Source organism: Semicossyphus pulcher, unplaced genomic scaffold (genome assembly GCF_022749685.1).
Source record: "Semicossyphus pulcher isolate SPU_LCO1_2020_fin unplaced genomic scaffold, fSemPul1.0.p SCAF_17, whole genome shotgun sequence".
Taxonomy (NCBI): Eukaryota; Metazoa; Chordata; class Actinopteri; order Labriformes; family Labridae; genus Semicossyphus; species Semicossyphus pulcher.
The window spans coordinates 6,514,164-6,532,246 of record NW_027211681.1 but is presented as its reverse complement, the minus strand read 5'-3'; the positions used below and the strand labels follow the sequence as shown (position 1 = coordinate 6,532,246).

The 18,083-nt window shown below is 40.9% G+C and overlaps 1 protein-coding gene across 2 annotated transcripts in view; it reads left to right on the top strand.

Annotated features, from left to right (window-relative positions):
• prkcaa (protein kinase C, alpha, a) overlaps nt 1-18,083 on the top strand; it is a 146,694-nt gene that overhangs the window by 40,984 nt on the left and 87,627 nt on the right. For both annotated transcript variants that reach the window (XM_069665212.1, XM_069665211.1), the window contains exon 3: nt 9,096-9,178. In XM_069665212.1, coding sequence (XP_069521313.1) covers nt 9,096-9,178 — 83 coding nt within the window. The remainder of the gene's footprint in view (nt 1-9,095; nt 9,179-18,083) is intronic.

The following is an 18,083-nucleotide window of genomic DNA, read 5'->3' as shown; positions in this document are numbered from 1 at the left end:
TTGACTGACTTGTCAAGATGGGTTTTGTGAATGATTTCTGCCGCGTACAGAGTTCACCTCCTCTCCTGTGCATTTTACGTGTCCACTATTTGTACTAAGCAGACGAAAGAAAGATCACACCATTAGTGCAAAAAATAACACTGATTATAAACCTGACTTATGACTTCTGGAATACAAAAAGGATCATTACCCGGTTAAATGGCCTGATTCAATAGTTTTATTTGTGTGGCTGCAAATTTGCCCCCCTGTGAGTGCAGCAGCTTTAAGCAAATTATCAATGTTTTATGCAGCTGTTAATGGTTTGTTTGTTTACATAGCAATAACAGGCCTGTTTTTACCACTATTACACTTTAGAAACATTCATCTTTATGTTGGCAGTTAAATGGGAGTAATACTTAAGTAAAAACTGAAAGGTTGACCTCATACAGCCTAAAATGAAACTTCCTGTTACCTTTCTCAGAAAGACATCTCCGCCATAGTAGAAGTTGAATAGCCGCAATGCATTTTGGGGATGTTGAGTACAACCAGTGAGCTCCCGTCTCATACTCAAATATCCGGGCCGATCTAGTATACATCCGGGCATTTCTTGCATACACAAAATTGCATACTTTGAGATGGGAGCGCATGACATACTCAATTTTACGTCACGGTTAGTATGATTAGTATGATAGTATGCTGTTTCAGACACACCGAGTGGCTCCATTTAGCAGCCAGCCCAAGGATTCATTTCGGCCCTAAGATAGGCTCCTTAATTTTTTCCAATAAGAACATAATGGCTTGTTTCCTTGGAAACTACTTGATAACCCTTGATAGCTACTTGTCCCAGTATGCCCATGCCTCTTCTAACATTTAGCGTGTCAAGATGAGCACTCTTCTCTTCTCATACATATTGCAGTATGTGCAGGGGTTTGCCTGTTGGTTTGTTGGTACTACGGGTGATGTATACTTACTAATGCACAGGTTGTTTGTGGATTCAGGGGCTGAATATAGAGACTAGAAGGCTACGATAAACAAACCCTTTCTCCATATAAGATGCTCCGGTCTCATGGAATACAGAACTAGTTGGACATGTGGTGGCCTGGTCGATTTATAAACTCCATAACGGGGGATGTCGCCCTCAAACAGCCGAGTGAAAAGCGTAAATCTCACTGGGAAACTGGGGCAGGTTTCAGTATGCACACAACAGATGCAGATTTACACTCTGAAGGAGCTCAGTATACTGACATTAAGTGGCCTGACCCTACAAGTTCATTCCAGGGATTTGCAGTTTACCAGTCATCATTGAAATGAAGGTACAAGGAGGCTGCATTTCTAGCCGCATTTAAAGGAGCTCTTCAAAAGCGATCGGCTTGTTGAGTCTCTGAGGTGTATCTTGTCAAAGATGTTGCCCCTGAACTGAATACTCTCTAAAAATGTTTGACCACTCAGTGTCTTTAAAAAGCTTAATATTACAGCTGGTTTTGATCAGCAAAATGCACTTGAACAAAACACTTCTTCTTTAACTTAACACCTTCTGACTTATTATATACTCGCATCAATACATTTTAAGCACTTAACTTAAAAACAGTGTGATTTTGAATTATAACTCAAGAGCGTTGTTAGGTACAGTCTGTTTCCCAGTAGCAGTATTCAATCCTACCTGTGTCAGCGTTGAAGTATTTACATTGTGACAGGATTGTAAACATTGAGAAAAGGGGAGAACCTGTCTGTGTGTAATTTAGCTGCATAACCTGATATGTAAGTTACTGTTACAACCAGTCACTATGTCATTACAAATCATGTTCAGGTGCCAAAGTAATAATTACACCTGGCCTGTTTTTCTTTTTGTATCCAAATATAGATTTTAAAGCCAAGAATTTCAAGGAACTTTAGTCATAAAAGTTTCAGAGGAAAGAAAGCACTTTGCATGACAGCTTCATTGAAACTCTTACACTCTACAATCTTCATTGATCATTACGCTGATCACCCTTAACATTAAACTGATGTCATTAAAGGGCCTTAGAGAGGGAGTTTAATCAACGTCCACAATAGCAGCCACTTGTTCAACCCCCTTTTTTCTTAAAAGGCAGTTAATGTTAGAGCCAAGTCCAAGCAGGAATAATCATGTCTCTATTAATTTCCCATTATCCACCATGGTGCTACTTAAGGGGATGAATCACCGCCTTGTTAAGAATCGGCTACTGCTCATGTCACAGTGATGAATAATGTGGCTTTAATGCACAGACCTTTAAGTTATGATGGAAGTGATTACAGTCTTCCTGTGGAAAAGCTTTTTGGATGCTGTTAATGGCTGACGTCACCGAGGTGGCTGTGTCATTGTTGCCCTTTGACCTCATTTTATCACCATCACTGCAAATGCTGCTACACCTTTACTGTAGCAGCACTCTGACCTTTAGTGGTAATTCTTTAATTTTATTCATGATTTTTAAGTAATGTTTGACAATCATATGACGATATCAGATTAACTTCTTTGGCCAATTAATTTACGTTCATGTTGCCCTCATTCATGTCATAAGTGCCACAACGAGGCGTCATTAAGAAGTGACGCGGTGAGTCAAAATCACGGTGAAATCTTTTTAGAGAACCACATATCTGTAAATTAAAATATCGATATTTGGGGCCATCCTAACGATAATTGTATTGCACAAGTCGGATGACAATATATTGCCGTATTGATATTTTGTCCCACCCCTAGTTTGACAAATGTTCGGTCTAAATGTTCTGGAAATCCACCGAAAAGTTAAGATATTTCACAAAGAAATAAAATGTCTGCTTCATGGTGGTGCTATTTTAAGTCAGTAGTTTTCACCTTATAGGGAACATGAGTGTCTGGACCAAAATGTGTTGCTACCATTAATAACGTTGAAGCAACAGAGACTGACACAACCTCACTTAAAACTGATATTTGTCTTGGCCATCATAAATAGCAGTCTTGTCAAGGTCTTCTCATAGTTGCATATAAATATTTTGTACATTGGAACATTTTGGACATCTTTTAATAGTGCAGTCCTCTTTCTGGTGTCGAGTTATAGACAGAAAAAATAAGTAACCCTAGAGTTTCCTGTATCGCACTTATCATGGGTGCTGATAACAAGTTGAATGCTGTTCGTTACTTAAAGAAAAAAATGCTGGCAAAAACCAGAGAGATATAAATATATACGTTTGAATTAACCCTTGTGGTAACCAAAGTGTAGCCCTGTCTTTACTAGTAATGTACCTAACATGTGATGCATAAAGGTAGCAAACTAGTGACCCTATTAAATGAGAGTGTTCAATGCCAGTAGTTCAAACAGATACTTGAAGCTTATTGGTTTTCACTTGTTGTTTATAGTAATGAGGCCTATGAATTTCTGCAGTTTGTAATGTAATGTGTGTTTTGGCCTGACATCTGGTTCACCAGCTGTGCGCCCACTCTCAAGATTGGCATGTAACCATATCAAACAGTGATTAAAATCCTTTTCCAAGCCATTTCCAACCACCGTTTTGTCCCGGTCAGATCTAAATGGTTCCTTTTTAATGATTTCATCTCATTCTCCATTTCATAGCCATTGAGTTATTGTTTTGTGAAAACGGTCCAGGCATTGAAGTGGAGAGAAGAGCCACAGGGAATAATGAAAGAGAGGCTTTTGTCAAGGACACCAATGGGCTTCAGGGCCTTCTGATAGTTAGATCTGAAAAGCTCTCCCTACTACAATTGCTTTCTTTCAGAGGGAAATAAATCACATCTACATACGGAGAACAGTTGGATTAAACCATGCCCTCTCTCTCATTTCCTGCCTGTGTTTGAAGGGAAAAAAAAGGGAATCGGTGCTTTGCTATGAACTCGCGACCTGGAAGAAATTTGGAAGAATTGATCTGCGGGGGAAGGAGTAGGCCTGGGCTATGCTATTTTTTGGGATAGAAAAAGAGATTAAGCTGTCTGTTGTGCTGGAAGGCAATACGTATTGATTTGAAACCGCTCATTACACTCTCACTGGCTGTATAATTAATCCCGTCCAGAGAGTAAGGAAATTATGAGGTCATAGGCCGACAAATATTGCCAGTTACACCAACAAACTTGCTTTTTAAAAAAACAACCACTGTTGTTCTCAGTCGGCCTTATCTGATCAGCTTAGTAGCTTTCCAAACGATTCGCCAGGATACAAGCACTTGATAAATAGACTAATAAACACTAACCACTGTTAAAATATATAGAGTACATTATACCCCTACTGTAATGCAGTTACTGTGACGCTAGCTCGGGGCGTTTGCCTCCTAATGGAGATGTTTCCCTAAGACGGTGTCAGGGGTGATGAATGTGTTGAATCTGTAAGTGTTACCCCAGAACACGACCACTGGGACGACTGATCACAGGCAGCTCAGCTCTAATGAGAACAGCATGGGTCGACGAGTTTCGACCGCCTTCATCTGAAGCCTCTACCGCCTTCTGTCTTTATCTCACTCCACCTCTGTCGCTCACATTCATACCCTCTCCTTCTTATTTCCCTCCTTGGCTCTCACATTCTCTTAATAAGCAAGACCAATTCCACAAATCTCTGGGGAAAAGACTCTTTAAATTGCTCATGTGTCACAGTAAGTAGTTAGTCCAGCCAGAAAGCAATGATCTAGGTATTTGGGTAGACCAATTAAACTTGAGCTGCAGGTTTGTGGCAATTGGTTCCCAGTAGGGTCATCATCTGATTTAACCCCCCTGGGTTCTTGGGAAAATGTAAGATGACCCATGTGCATACTCCTGCCTTTCCCTTCCTACAGCTGGCGTCCACTCTGCATTGCCTTCTTTTCTTTTAGTGCCTGCAACGCCTCCACACCACACCCAAATGTTAATTTGTGGTAATAAACTACAACATTAATATGCACTCTGTCTTTTCCCATTCCTTGAGCCAGTGTGTGACTGACAGGACTGGCAGGAACCAATAGGAAACGGCCCATCAAAAGGCCACTTCAGATCATTATCAGATAGAGCTTTCTGCTAAATCTTTCTGGAGTACAAATCAAAGCACCGTACAACTGCTAAAACAATCTTCAACTGGTTCGTTGAGACAACTCCACCAGCATCTGTCTCGCCTCCTATACAGCCCAAAATGCCATATCTGCATGTTCAAGTCAATGCACCAATCCAATTCAATAAATAATCAGCCGCCATAAAAAAATGTACTGGTTTCAGATAAATAATCATGTGACAAAATCGACAGTGTGGCACTAAGGGAGGATGATATCGGATTGGTACCCAGTATTGGCTAATACGTTAGTCTAGGTATTGGATTCAGTATTAGGATGGAGCAATGGTAAGGAACATCTCTAGATACAACATGATGATCTTTTTTCTTAAGATATTTTGAATTCAAACGTTTGAGGCCTTTCCCAGGAGAAATCCAGTGAAGGAAGCATGAACACAGAACGGACAAGGACACTAGCATTCCATAGAGAAATTCAATAAAAACAAAACAGAGGTTTTGATACAGGCAGTACTGGTTGTAACATCATGTGTATCAAGTGTTAAAGTGTGGACCTGGGCGGTGAATCAATGAGGATTAACGACCTGTCTGGTTTGTGGGTTGGTAGTTGCGTGACGTATGGTCATGGTTTCATGCTGGCTATTGACCGCTCTGACCGATAGCTCCTCAGAGGCATGAGGGTGTATATGGGATGAATTGCGGTGGTGTGATATATATCTATAGGGGGGTTGTATTGATTTACAATCATTACATTTGGATACAAACATATGGCTATGCCCAACTCTATCTGTATGTATAGATTAGTATAGATGGTGTCTTGCCTGAAAAACAGATCAACATTCCATTCTATTGTTATTAAATCCCTGATTGTAGCATTATTGGTAGAGCAGCTGGCTTTTACCAACAGGATTTATTATCCCAACAAAATCTAGTACCATGATATATGTCTTTCCAACTGGAGCTTCTTGTGAATATTTACAGCTGTATTCATGGTGTCAAAAATAGAGCATTGAAGGACCAAAGAAAAACTGAAATAATTGATGATGACTGGCATGGCGAGTGTTTGATCCAGTCCAATGAAGTATTTATGAGCAATCAGCTTTGACACTATTGAAGTTCATGTTCTGACAGCCTTTGGAAAAGCTTGAAAAGACAGAAGTTCAGCTGTTTAACTGGTATCTGGAGTGGGAATTCATACAGTCCTGTTTGTACTGACCCAAGCACTGTCTGTGACAGTGTTTAACTGGAGTGTCTGCCACATACAGAACAAATAAAAACACAACACATGCTCTGTAAGGGACATATGGTTACATGTTCTAATATATCTAATTATTCTATACATTTACAGTACTGTCAACAAAAATATTGTGTTGTTAATGCATTATAATTACATTTTTCTTATGATATTGCTTCCAGCAGGGCTTGGCACTGCCAATTCCCTGCTGAACACTGCTGTATATTACAGTCGTGGGCAATAAATATTGATTTCTGTGCAGCCTACTTAAAACAATTGATATGACAGGATGATTTTGCAGAATGCTAGCATCATTTCTTTCCTATCAGTGTTGCCAGACTGAAAATACAGTAATGTCGTACTGCAGCTTTAAAATGATCGTATTTTAGCATATTTTATTGTACATATGAAAAAAAACATTAAGGGTCAAAATACCACACTGAATTGCAAAACTCTGTCTGCACCATACTAATGTAACAACACGGAGGTCTCGTCTTTTGTACAAGACGGCAACTGTATGCTTCACACAACAGAGTCATCTGCAGCCCACTACACAATCATTCCTTCCGTTATTACCCTTCAAAATAAAAGCACCATATCTATATCTGGTTGGTGAAGAAGAGCCTCAGAGCGTCTCACTGTGCGCACATTCGCTTGACAACTTGATGCGGAGAGAGCCAGCGGGTCTGTGACGGCTCAAGAAGTAAACTCTTTTTAGCTGTGCCACACACTTGACGCTGTTTTTGAAATAGCCATACACGTCCCTGCGTAAATCTTCGCACATTCGGGGAAGCTGCTTGCAAACCAATGAGATGCATCGCTGAACTGTTATTGTGGGTTTCTTTGAAAGGGCAAAATGATCGCACATTTGGCCTTTTTTGGCATTATTGATCGTACAGAGGGCAACATTATCGTACAAATATGTACATTGTACATCTGGCAACACTGTTTCCTATTAGCAACAATGTGATGGCAAACAAAAACCCAGTACTGCTGTTTTTCCGTACATTATGCGTGTACAGTAGTGATACAAATGTCTGATTTGGTGCCGAAAAGAAAAAAAAACAGCACTGAAATTAAGGACATAATATTTAGGACATAAATATTTGCCAGTTATTTGCCAATGACTTTTGCATGAACCTGATGACCAATGGCTCATGATGTGTAAAATATGCATAAACCTCCATTCACACGCAGACATGTGAGAAGAGTTTAATATGAGCGGCTCAGTCTGGATAAATCTGTGGTGATAATGACAGAAATTATTCCATTTATTCCATTTGGGAGTTATGACTTGTGCCCAATAATGTGTGAAATAAACCTGATTCATGAGCCACATTAAAGTCAAACTTATTAAAATCGAGTGCAAAAATGTTCTCAGCAAGTACTTCACATATCTGGAATGCTAATGTGGTGTTGCATTTATAGATATCCGTCTATATTAGGGATTTAAGGGGAGGCGGCTCTGTGACGGGCCAGATGGTGTACCAGGTTTGACTCATACCTAAATAACAACAGCAGCACGGTCATTATTCACTTTGTGTTTAAATGTCTGAATCATAATTTGGACTGAATACGGACACATGAACAATATTTATCTGTTTGCATTGCATAATGAATGCATGGACCAATAGTTAGACCAATAGTCAGATAGGGTATAATTTACGTGACATCTTTTGTGGTCAGTGTGATTGTGTCTTTATGTTTCATACATCTTTACACACCACCTGTCAATCAACGTCCTTTAGGGAGGTTAATGTGACTTTTGTTTTGTATTTTCTGTCCATGAAGTCTGGGTTTCCTGTTCGGGGCTTTTTTCCTTTGTCTGTTCAGCTATCACAGCTAATCTGAAGTACCAACGTACTGTTTTTATGGGGCTGTTGATGCATTGAAAATAATATAAGATCTGCAGGTAGATATTCGTACATGCATGACGGACACAGACACCGCGAAACCGTAGTGAATCTGTAAAATCAAGCAAGGTTTGCAATGCATCCAGCGCTAATGCAACACAAGCCACTAATGGAGCCTACTCAGGCTTACTCAGCGCTGAGTGCGGACTATTGAAAACCATCAGTTCAGATGCTTTCATCTCAAGCCGCAAGACCTTGTAAACATTGCATCCTGGGAAAACGTGAGGGATGCTGTTGTCTGGCAAAACGAGAGAGGGGCTGGAAATGACACTGACTAGAAACATCGATGGTGAAAACATGCAAATACAGAAAAGTGAGAATATATTTTGGTATTTATTCCGGCCAGCTCACACCAATAACCCCCCCCACACACACACGCTGTCTCGTCTTGGTGTCAGACAGTTTTTGCGAGCTAGGCAGTCGCCGTCCTCCACTTTGAGTCGGCTGCAGACTTGCTTGGCTGCAGACCACAGTGCACTCATTGACCCGGCACTTTCACCACGAGTGTGACGCTGTGTGCTGTCACTGTGTGTAGGTGCTGATGTATTCAGCTGCGTGCATCTGGGCGGGTTCCTTGTTCTGTTATTGTGTCAGTTTGTGGATGTGTTTGCTTGCATTTGAATGTGCGTCTTGTACGTGCAAAAGTGCGAACGTGTTTGTGCTCGTGGTGTTTGCTTTAGCTCCTGTCATGTCAGTGAGGAGGTGGCACTGTACTGTGCAATAAGAGCAGTCAGCCTGCAGGCAGGACCGGCCATCTGGACACATGATAAGGAGCCTAGCCCAGACATCAGTCGTTTTTCAGTCTCTCTTGGTGTTATCCGATTTGTCTCTTTCTCCTGTCCATGCACATATCGGTCAACAATAACACACTGTTTTTTATTAAATATGTCCCTATTCTTATCTTTCTCTATTGTCTGTCTTTCTCCGTGTATTTAATTTCTTCATGAATCTCTCTCTTAACCTTCCTCTCTTTTCTTTTTTCTGTCCCTGCAGTTTGCTGTTTTGTGGTCCACAAGAGGTGCCATGAACTCGTCACGTTCTCCTGCCCCGGGGCAGACAAGGGTCCCGACACAGACGTAAGTCACCAAAGCCTTGCTGTTGCCTATCATACTGAAGCACACATGCAGTGTCACCAGTATGTCCTCACATCAACCTGGCCTGCCTCTCTTCTGAACACAGACTTGCTCTCCTCGTGTAAACGCTGTGGCAGAGGCGGCAAAGAAAACAGTATCACTGTTCATGAGTAGTAAAAGGAACCCGTCTTATTGTGAGCTTGATGACGAGCTAAATATTGACACAGCAAAAACACACACAAAAAGGGAAAATGTATGGGTTAGAACAGATTTTTACTGTGAAAGGATCTATTCATAGAAGGCCATTCAGATGTTAAATTCAGTCGTCTCATGATTGAATCACAGCAGCAGCAGGTGGTTAATTTAATTCATTCAATGTTCATGTTCCAGTCGAATCGCTGGGGCGCTACCTTTAGGAGATGTGATTAAAATATTCCACTCAGTGAGTCACTGTTTCCAAACCCTTCAGAACTTTACATTATTTCCTCCCTGTGACAATGCAATCAACATTTTCTCTTCAAGCTAAAGATGATTAAATAACAGGTTGTGTGACTTGATAACATACCGCCAGTGACTTTCATCCTCAGAAGGGTTTTAGAGTTCATATTGTAACTCTAAATAATAATTCTAGATCATCCAGCAGGACTGAGTTCAGACAAAAGCCGATTGGCAGATTACTGTGCCATTAGCAATGACCTGCTCTGGCCCAGAGACAGATGGGAAACGTAGGAGCGGAGGCCAAACCCAACACACCTACGTTTATCCTAGTTGGGCAGAGAGATAAAGACTAAAAAGGAAGACAAAATAGGATATTAACAATCCAAATGCTAAAACAGCTTACACAGTGTGCAAAGGCTAAAAAGGGTTTAATTTAGCTTCTCAATATTATTTAATAAGTTAACATTTGTCTTTAAAGAGGGGGTACTATGCTCTTTTATATTTTAAGACATATATATAATGTAACAATGTTGGATGTCCAGACTAAACGTGTTAAATTTCAGATCTGTAGGTAAAAGTATGTTGGAGTAATCTCCAGGCTTCTCAGCTCAGTCTGCAGCCTGCTGTGAACGCCAGGTTGCACACAGTTTTTTCTACACGCTGCACTTTGTGACGTCACAAAATGCAGCCTCAGCAGGCTAGGAGAGCATCAGGCTAGGAGAGCTGACCAATCAGAATAAAGTGGGCTTGTAGGGGGCGGGGTTTCTTAAAGGGACAGAGCTGACTCAAATGTGCTAAGTGCGGCTCATGGTGATTCAAAAACCGACAGGTAAGGAGCGCTTCCTGGACTCCAAATGAGTTAGCTTGAGGTGCTCTTTGGAAAGGGAAACATGTAGCCTAAAAAACAAAAGAAAACTCCAAGGCCCTGTCTTTAAACAATTAAAATGCCTTTATTATATTGGCATGGTCAAGTTAGACCTAAAAACAAACTCTGACGCGTTTCAGCAACATGCCTTCATCAGGGAGTCAAATCATGGTGATTCATGTTGACTCTCTCGCTAAAGAACATAACAAAGAGTACGGCTCTTTTTGTAACATGTCTTGAGATAACTTTGGTTGTGGTTTTTGCGCCATACAAATAAAATTTTATTTAATTTGATTTGAGTTGTTGCAGGCAGAGGCTGTATGAGGGCCTGCACAGAGCACTAGTGTGAGAAAACTGTTTTTTTTACTGTAAATTATGCTAAGCTACTCCACAGATATCACAGAGTGGAATATGAAGCTTGAAATCAGCATAATACTCCTTTCAGGTTCTAAAAGTTTAAATGCCATAAAAATATTTCATTTTGTGGGAAAGTCAACACACTTTGTCTGACATGTTCAATGAGGTCTCCCATTAGCCTCTCTGTCGGCTGCTGGCTCCAGCTCTGTGCCGTCAGCCGCAGCTAACCTGCTCGCTAAGTGTGAAACTCCATTTACATGCCTGACTGCCCGCCGAGCATGCGTAGCCTCTCAGCCTTACAGCAGCACAGTCCGGCCTCTGTAACTGGAGATATGTCAGTGTGTCATTCGAAATTTCAACCCAGACCCTTTAAATAGAGTGAGCCGCGGATGACACAGAAGCCGTAACAGCAGAAAATAGTCCGAGCAGAGGGGATTCTTCATTCGCTCCGCCGCTGCAGGAACATCGTTATCGTTAGCAGGAGCGTTGACTTTTAGTGACCTTTGACCTTTCTGTGATCCCAAGTTTGCCAAGTTGGTATTGAACAGAAAGCATGTGTACATTTTTATTCCCTAATCTTCTTGTAGCTATCTTTTCATTCCTGTTTCATACTTTACAAAGTTTCTTATTCAAACATTTCTTCTGTTTTGTAGTTTAGGTTATTTTCTCTGCTAATGTTGTATCAACAGAAAATCCTGTGTTTGCTTTTACTAACCCTCATTACACAAAAAAGGACCTAATGTGTAAAAATCCAATCTGACTGGAGCAGAATTCACTCCCGAGCAGTCTGTTAAATTATTCTCAGCCGTTTATTCAGGCAGGCACATTTTACCTTTTATAACCCCACAATTCATGTCACCCCCAAGAGCCAAATATCTGTCTGTATAAAATGGTACCTTTCGCAATATCAACATACCCGATGCTCCTTTTTAATATAAATTTCTGTGCACTTAGCAGTTCTGTTGCCAGGGGCAACCACACATATTAGATGGCTTGCTGCCTCCCAGGCGTGCGATCCAGGAAGGCAATAACTCCCATGGCCAACAAATATCCTGAAGATCTGCAGTATCCAGGCTACCTGCATTTTATGACTCATGTCTGTGTTTTATAATTCCCCTGCAGGAAGAAACATAACCAGCTGAGTTTTTTTAATAGCAATCCCATCATGAGCGGATACTAGCCTTTTGTTTTGATGGGACGAGATTACCAGGAACACTTCAGCAGCAGCAACAGCAGCCTGGGGGTGTTGTTTCAGGGGCAGGGGCGGTTGCACATATGCAAGTACTGGCACGTAATAATTATTTTACACAGCCAGTCAAGTTGTTTGGCACAGAGCGCACTTTGTGATGCAGTTGGAGTTTCAGTTTGATTGCCATCTTTGAAAAGAGAACTAACACTTTTTAACAATTATACTGCCATTGCTTCGTTATCTGTTGTTTGTTCAGTTTCTGTGTGTATGTGTCAGGTGGTTTATTCTGTCTTTCTGTCTCTCCCACTTTCTCGGCCCATACGGTCGTGGCAGATGGCTGTTCACCATTAAATCTGGTTCTGCTTAAGGTTTCTGCTCGTTTAAAGGGGGGGCATTATGCTAATTTCAAGCTTCATATTTCACTCTGTGATACCTATGGAGTAGCTTAGCATAACAGTTACTCACGTTCTCACGCTGGTGCTCTGTGCAGGCCCTCATACAGTCTCTACCTGAAACGACTCGTCAGAAACCCCGCCCCTACAAGTGTCTGAAACCTGGCGTTTCCCCAGCATCCTGCAGTGAATGGCAACATATTTATACCTACAGATTTGAAACTTCACGCACGTGTAGTATGGACATCCAACATTGTATATACAGTATATATATGTCTTAAAATGTGAAACAGCATAAAACCCCCTCTTTAAAGGAAGTTGTTCCTTGCCACTGAGTATAGTCTAGACCTGCTCTTCATGTAAAGTGTCATTAAATAAGTTTCGTTTTGATTTGGCGGTATAACAAAAGAAGTTGATGGAATGATATATATTGACCTGGTTAGTCTCCCAGTTTCACAGGGATTGGGGCAGATGTTTGTCTGGTCACAGACTTGCTTCTCAAACTGCTTTTGATGACCGCTTCTAATGAGAAATTTTACATTGTGGATGTTTAATTGTTCAAAGTAGAGAAAAACTTTGCACATCGTTTACACATTTCATATGACAGGTGCGTAGGAGAGGAAAAAATCTGTCAAAATTGCAAGTAAACTCCTACTCACAGGAAATACATGTTTGTGCTTGCAAAGTTTCGGTGCTCGACCTTCATCAGGCAAACAGTTTGTGAGCAGGGGCTGCCCAACTGAAGTAGGGAGTGGCTGCATGTTTGCAGCCAATCAGCATGTTTGATCGCAATAAATACACCAACAAACAAATTAATAAATCAACAACTTCCTGACTGAATAAACATTTTATAAGCAAACGTAATGTTATCGATTCACAAATTCAAGTTCAAGGAAAAAATGAAGGATTAAAATACAACCAAAAAAACAGAGAGCATGACAGTAGGTCATGAAACTGAAATAGTAAATTAATCATTTTTACAGTAAAACAGGTTTTCACAATTAGTCATCCTATTCAAGAAAAAGTCCCAACAAACAATGACTGCCTGATGAAGGTCAAGCACTGAAACGTTGCAAGTGTCAGTGCAGGAGTTTACTTACAATTTTGATGGAAGTTTAAATGTTGACTGGTAAAAAAGTTAGTTATTTGTTGTATCTTTTAATTTATATGGAGCATGTAAAAAGTACATTTCTACTGTGTGCGTCCCAGCACAGTCGTGTTGTTCTAATCACAGTGAAGTTAATTCTCCACTGAATTATAAGAGTGAAATATGGCCCCTTAATTTTCCTTTCCAACAACTCCTGAATAATCTGTTAAATAAAATCACATGTGAAATTAAGTTTGAGCATTCAACGCTGTAATCAAAAGTTGCCCTTTAGACGATAATTTGTGCTAATCTGTAATCGTATCACTTGTAAGAACAGCCTGTGCAATTAGTCTGATTAAAGCACTTACTTTAACAAAACGTTTTGGTTCCACTGCCGGGTGTAACGTTACCGCCAGGTCGAGTAAGTTCAGTGCTTTACAGGACGAGACCATCAATAATGCACAAGCTTCCCGTTTCACTACAGGGGCTCAGCAGATGAAACTGAGAGGCTTGATGTGCTTGCGTTTGCGTGGGCGTGTGCTTGCTGCATCATTGATGTCCACTTAACCGGTGCTGAACATATGACCCGGGGCAATCTGCAAGTCTTTTTGCACTGATTTCTCCTGCCTGTGCACACAGTCACATACGCAGATCAGTCATGGGCCTGCAGGGATGTTCAGATAGCTGTGACAGAGTAACAGAGTTAAGCAGCAGCACAGTGTCCTTTCTGTCTCCTCTGCTTGGAAACAGACTCAGCTGACCTGAGGGCGACATGGCCGCCTGTCACAGCGCCAACAGACACCCAGGAAATACTTCAGTGACATTTTGAACAATGATATTCTGCATGCAAGGATGTTCTTCACAAAAGAGTATAAAAACAAGGCCTTTAAAATCACTGTTAAAGTGAAGCAGCCGTGAGGTGTGAGTCGGTTTTAGAGACATCTAATTTGTAATATTAATGAGCATCGCTGTAGGCAGACGTGATCTAATATTTAAAAGGGCAGATCACACAGGAGGAGACCGTTTTGGCAGACTCCTGCAGCTCTGGGGAAAATAGGTGTTCTGGTGACAAGGCTCAGGACACACACCGTCTCATTACGCGGCCTCTGCTTGGGAATTGAAAACAAGATTACACCGGAGTGGGGGTAAATTACATCATCAGTGCCACAGTCACCGTGGGTTGTCACAGCCAATGGAGCCTTTCATATGTATTTTTTGTCCATTTCCTCCTGGCGAGGGTGTTGGCCAGAGCTCTGAGACAGGTCTGTTCTGGTCCCGGGGGTTTCTAAGAACACCACGTCATGGTGTTGACTTTTCATCATTCAGCCTGTAGCCACTGGTGCAAGAAGTGAGTGAAAGTGTGCACAGCTTTTCTGAGACGCAGGGTTCCGAGGAAGTGATTCTTCAGGTAGCAATGTGGTTTTTCACTGTGAATCATCACGCCTCTTGTATTGGTGTGTATTGGGGCTGCACAGTTAATCACATTTTCATGGGAATAACCAAATCACAATAGCCTTTTATTATGATGGATGAGAGAAATGATCTTATGCAAACACACATTTTTTCTCACCCAGCATGTGGAAATTTGACCTCTGATACAGCTCTAGGTATAATGAGTATGTGTTCACATCTATTTACTGATCAGACGGAGTGCCAGTTAGCCTTCAGGAACCCTCAGATTAATTGGTGACAATTTGATGCTGATAAACAAACCAGACACGTTGCAAACACAGAATCTAACTGCTTTATGCCTGTATGATGTAATAATATCAGTGTGTGCATACGTCAGCCTCCTGCCCCTTGCTCTGTCGAATGGCACATGCTTTTAGCACACGCCCCTATGCCAGCCCTGACACAAACCCTGCTGCCAAGGAAACATGGTCACAAAGAAACCTGATGCTGCACATTTGTGCTTCGTGCACTGGTTTTATTTTGGAGTGTGCATGCTGACATGTCCTGCAGACCCCTGTCGGGGTGCACTGTTAGAGCATTGTAGACTCGAACATGCCTGCAGACACACAAGTCATGCAGATAAAATCACACTGTGAGAAGTGCCGGATAGTATTATCTCTAAGCCTATGGTAGCAGGAGCTGCAGCCTGCCGAACAACGCAGATATTCATGTCCTTCTATAGGGAATAAGAGAATTTACTCGACTCATATAGTGTGTCTAATGATGGTACTCTTTCACAGAGCTGTTTTTATTGTCATAGATGAGCCACCCTGTGTAAGATTTGTTTGGAGATGTTGCTGTTGTGTCATTCTCTGCTCATAGGGTGTTAAGCTTGTCATCTGATATATACGGTGGTCGACAGAGGCAAACACTGCAACCGCCTAAACTATTTCCATCATCAGGCTGCAAATTCAGAAGAGATGCAAGTTTAAAAACACAAACAAAAGTCCAAAAATGTGCTGCAAGATGTACTTAACGTAACAAAGTATGAACAAAATATTCTGCTATTACACAAAGGATGAAAAGAGAAAAACACACAAACCCAGAAAACATGCAACTGAAACGTGCTGCAAATCCAGTCATCACAACAGAAATGCTCCAGGCCTGTAGGGGCCGCTAATTGGAGCTTGATTTTTGCAGAACTGATTTAGTAAATAATAAATTACTTGGATAAATAAATACATTTACAAAGGAGATTTTGGCCGCCTGGACAACAGGGCTTCTGCAGCACATTTTCTTCATTGGCAGCACTTCTGTTTTTGTTTGTTTTGGACTTTTGTCTTTGTGACCTTTTGGGGTCGTGCACTTAATATCTGTATTCGCACCAGATGCTCAGGAAGAAATAATAAAAGAAAGCAGAAAAATTCTCCAAGTTAAACCACGTGAGCCATTACTGCCATTATAATCTGCTGATAGACTGGAGACCAAACAATAGGGGCAGAGTTAAGGATAGAGAAGACGTGGGAGGACAGGGAAAAGGAAAGGAGATATCATTTCCAGATAATAAAGCTGTTAGGACATGAAGCGCTGCATTAATGTCAAGTCCTACAGGAGATTTGATCTTAAGGCCTGTAATGCACTGCTGCACTTCCTACTTTTTTGATTCCCCTGATAAATGAAGCAGCACTGACACGAGCACTGTTGGATGATTTTGTTTCGCTCACAGTTTCTTCTTTTATTGAACAAAATTGCTGTAGATTATAATAGTGAATGTTTTACGACAAAAGACACATTGTTTTGGAGATCAAGACTTTATCATCTTTCCAGGATGGCTGTTATCTTAAAGAAGTTGCTGAAGTACTATCCCTCATTTTTTTTCATTCATAGTGGGCTGTTTGTTGTTTATGCCTTGCAGCAGACTCTACAGTATATCTGATACAACAGCAGCTTATACACTTTCTCCTCCCTGAGGGACTTGAGTGTCCTTATGGGACTCCTCCTTAGCTAATATAAAGTGATGTATAGGCTTACTGTCAAATCCTGCTTTATACCCCCACTTGATGAAATGTGTAGATAATATCAAACAGTATTGTAAATTTGAACATGAAGCTTTTGTCGCAGTAAGCAGAGTCAGCGGCAGGCAGATGAGAATGGATGTTGTTTTAATTTCCCATGCTGACAGACAAAAATAAGAGCATGAGCTGCTATTAATCTGTCTGTGAAGTGTTTATAGAGTCTGAACGTTGATCTTAACAGGTCTCTGAAACTGTCTCTCCCCAGATATTTATGCACATTAGAGCTCTGCTTAGAGACAGTGTGAAAGAGCATAATGCTTGTTTTTATCCTAATAAGAGCTTTGGTGCCAAATCTAGTTACTGTTGTTGTACAGGCGAATGTGGGGTCATGATCAGACAGGTCAGACAGAAGCTTCCCACTTGAACCATAATTATAAAATACCTTGAAAACAATTGTTTTCTGTACACAGCTTAATTGAACACATCAGGCTCAATAATGAGTTAATTGCAGGGACATTTACCAGATTCACTCAGTGGCCCTTTTCCTCTGTCACACTCAGGGTGGGAAGTTAAATGCTGTTATTATGTCGTACTGCTGTGTTCCAGGTTTAAAGTCATGTAATCGTTGGTAATCTGACAATTTGTTTTCATTTTACTGCTTCTTAAAAGACAATGGGCATGGAAAAAAGAATCCTCAAGGGGAGTCAGGCAACATTTCAAGCTTAAACCACACATATGCCACCTATTAGCTTCAAACACAGCTAACATTAGCATTCAACCACTTCCGAGCTAACGTAAGCATTTGATAGTGTTACTTAAAACAAGACTAAATGTCCAGTATGTTTTACCAACAGGCATAAATAAATGTGTTCAAGATGTGTTGACATTTGATTTGTATTGATACCTTTACCTTTGTATCATGTAACTCTATCAAAAGCTAACGTTAGCAAGGAGTGGTTAATGCTAACATTAGCTGTTGTCTTACTGTAGCTAATGGGTAATGTTGTTTTATCTTGAAATATGGCATGAAGTCACACTGGATTTTTACTATATAGTTGCTGCAAGCAGTTTTCAATTTTCAAGCAGTCAAATGAACAATTTGTCAGATTCCCTACATTCATACGATCTGCAACATGAATCACAGAGGAGCCACAGCAGCATTTTAGCTTCCAA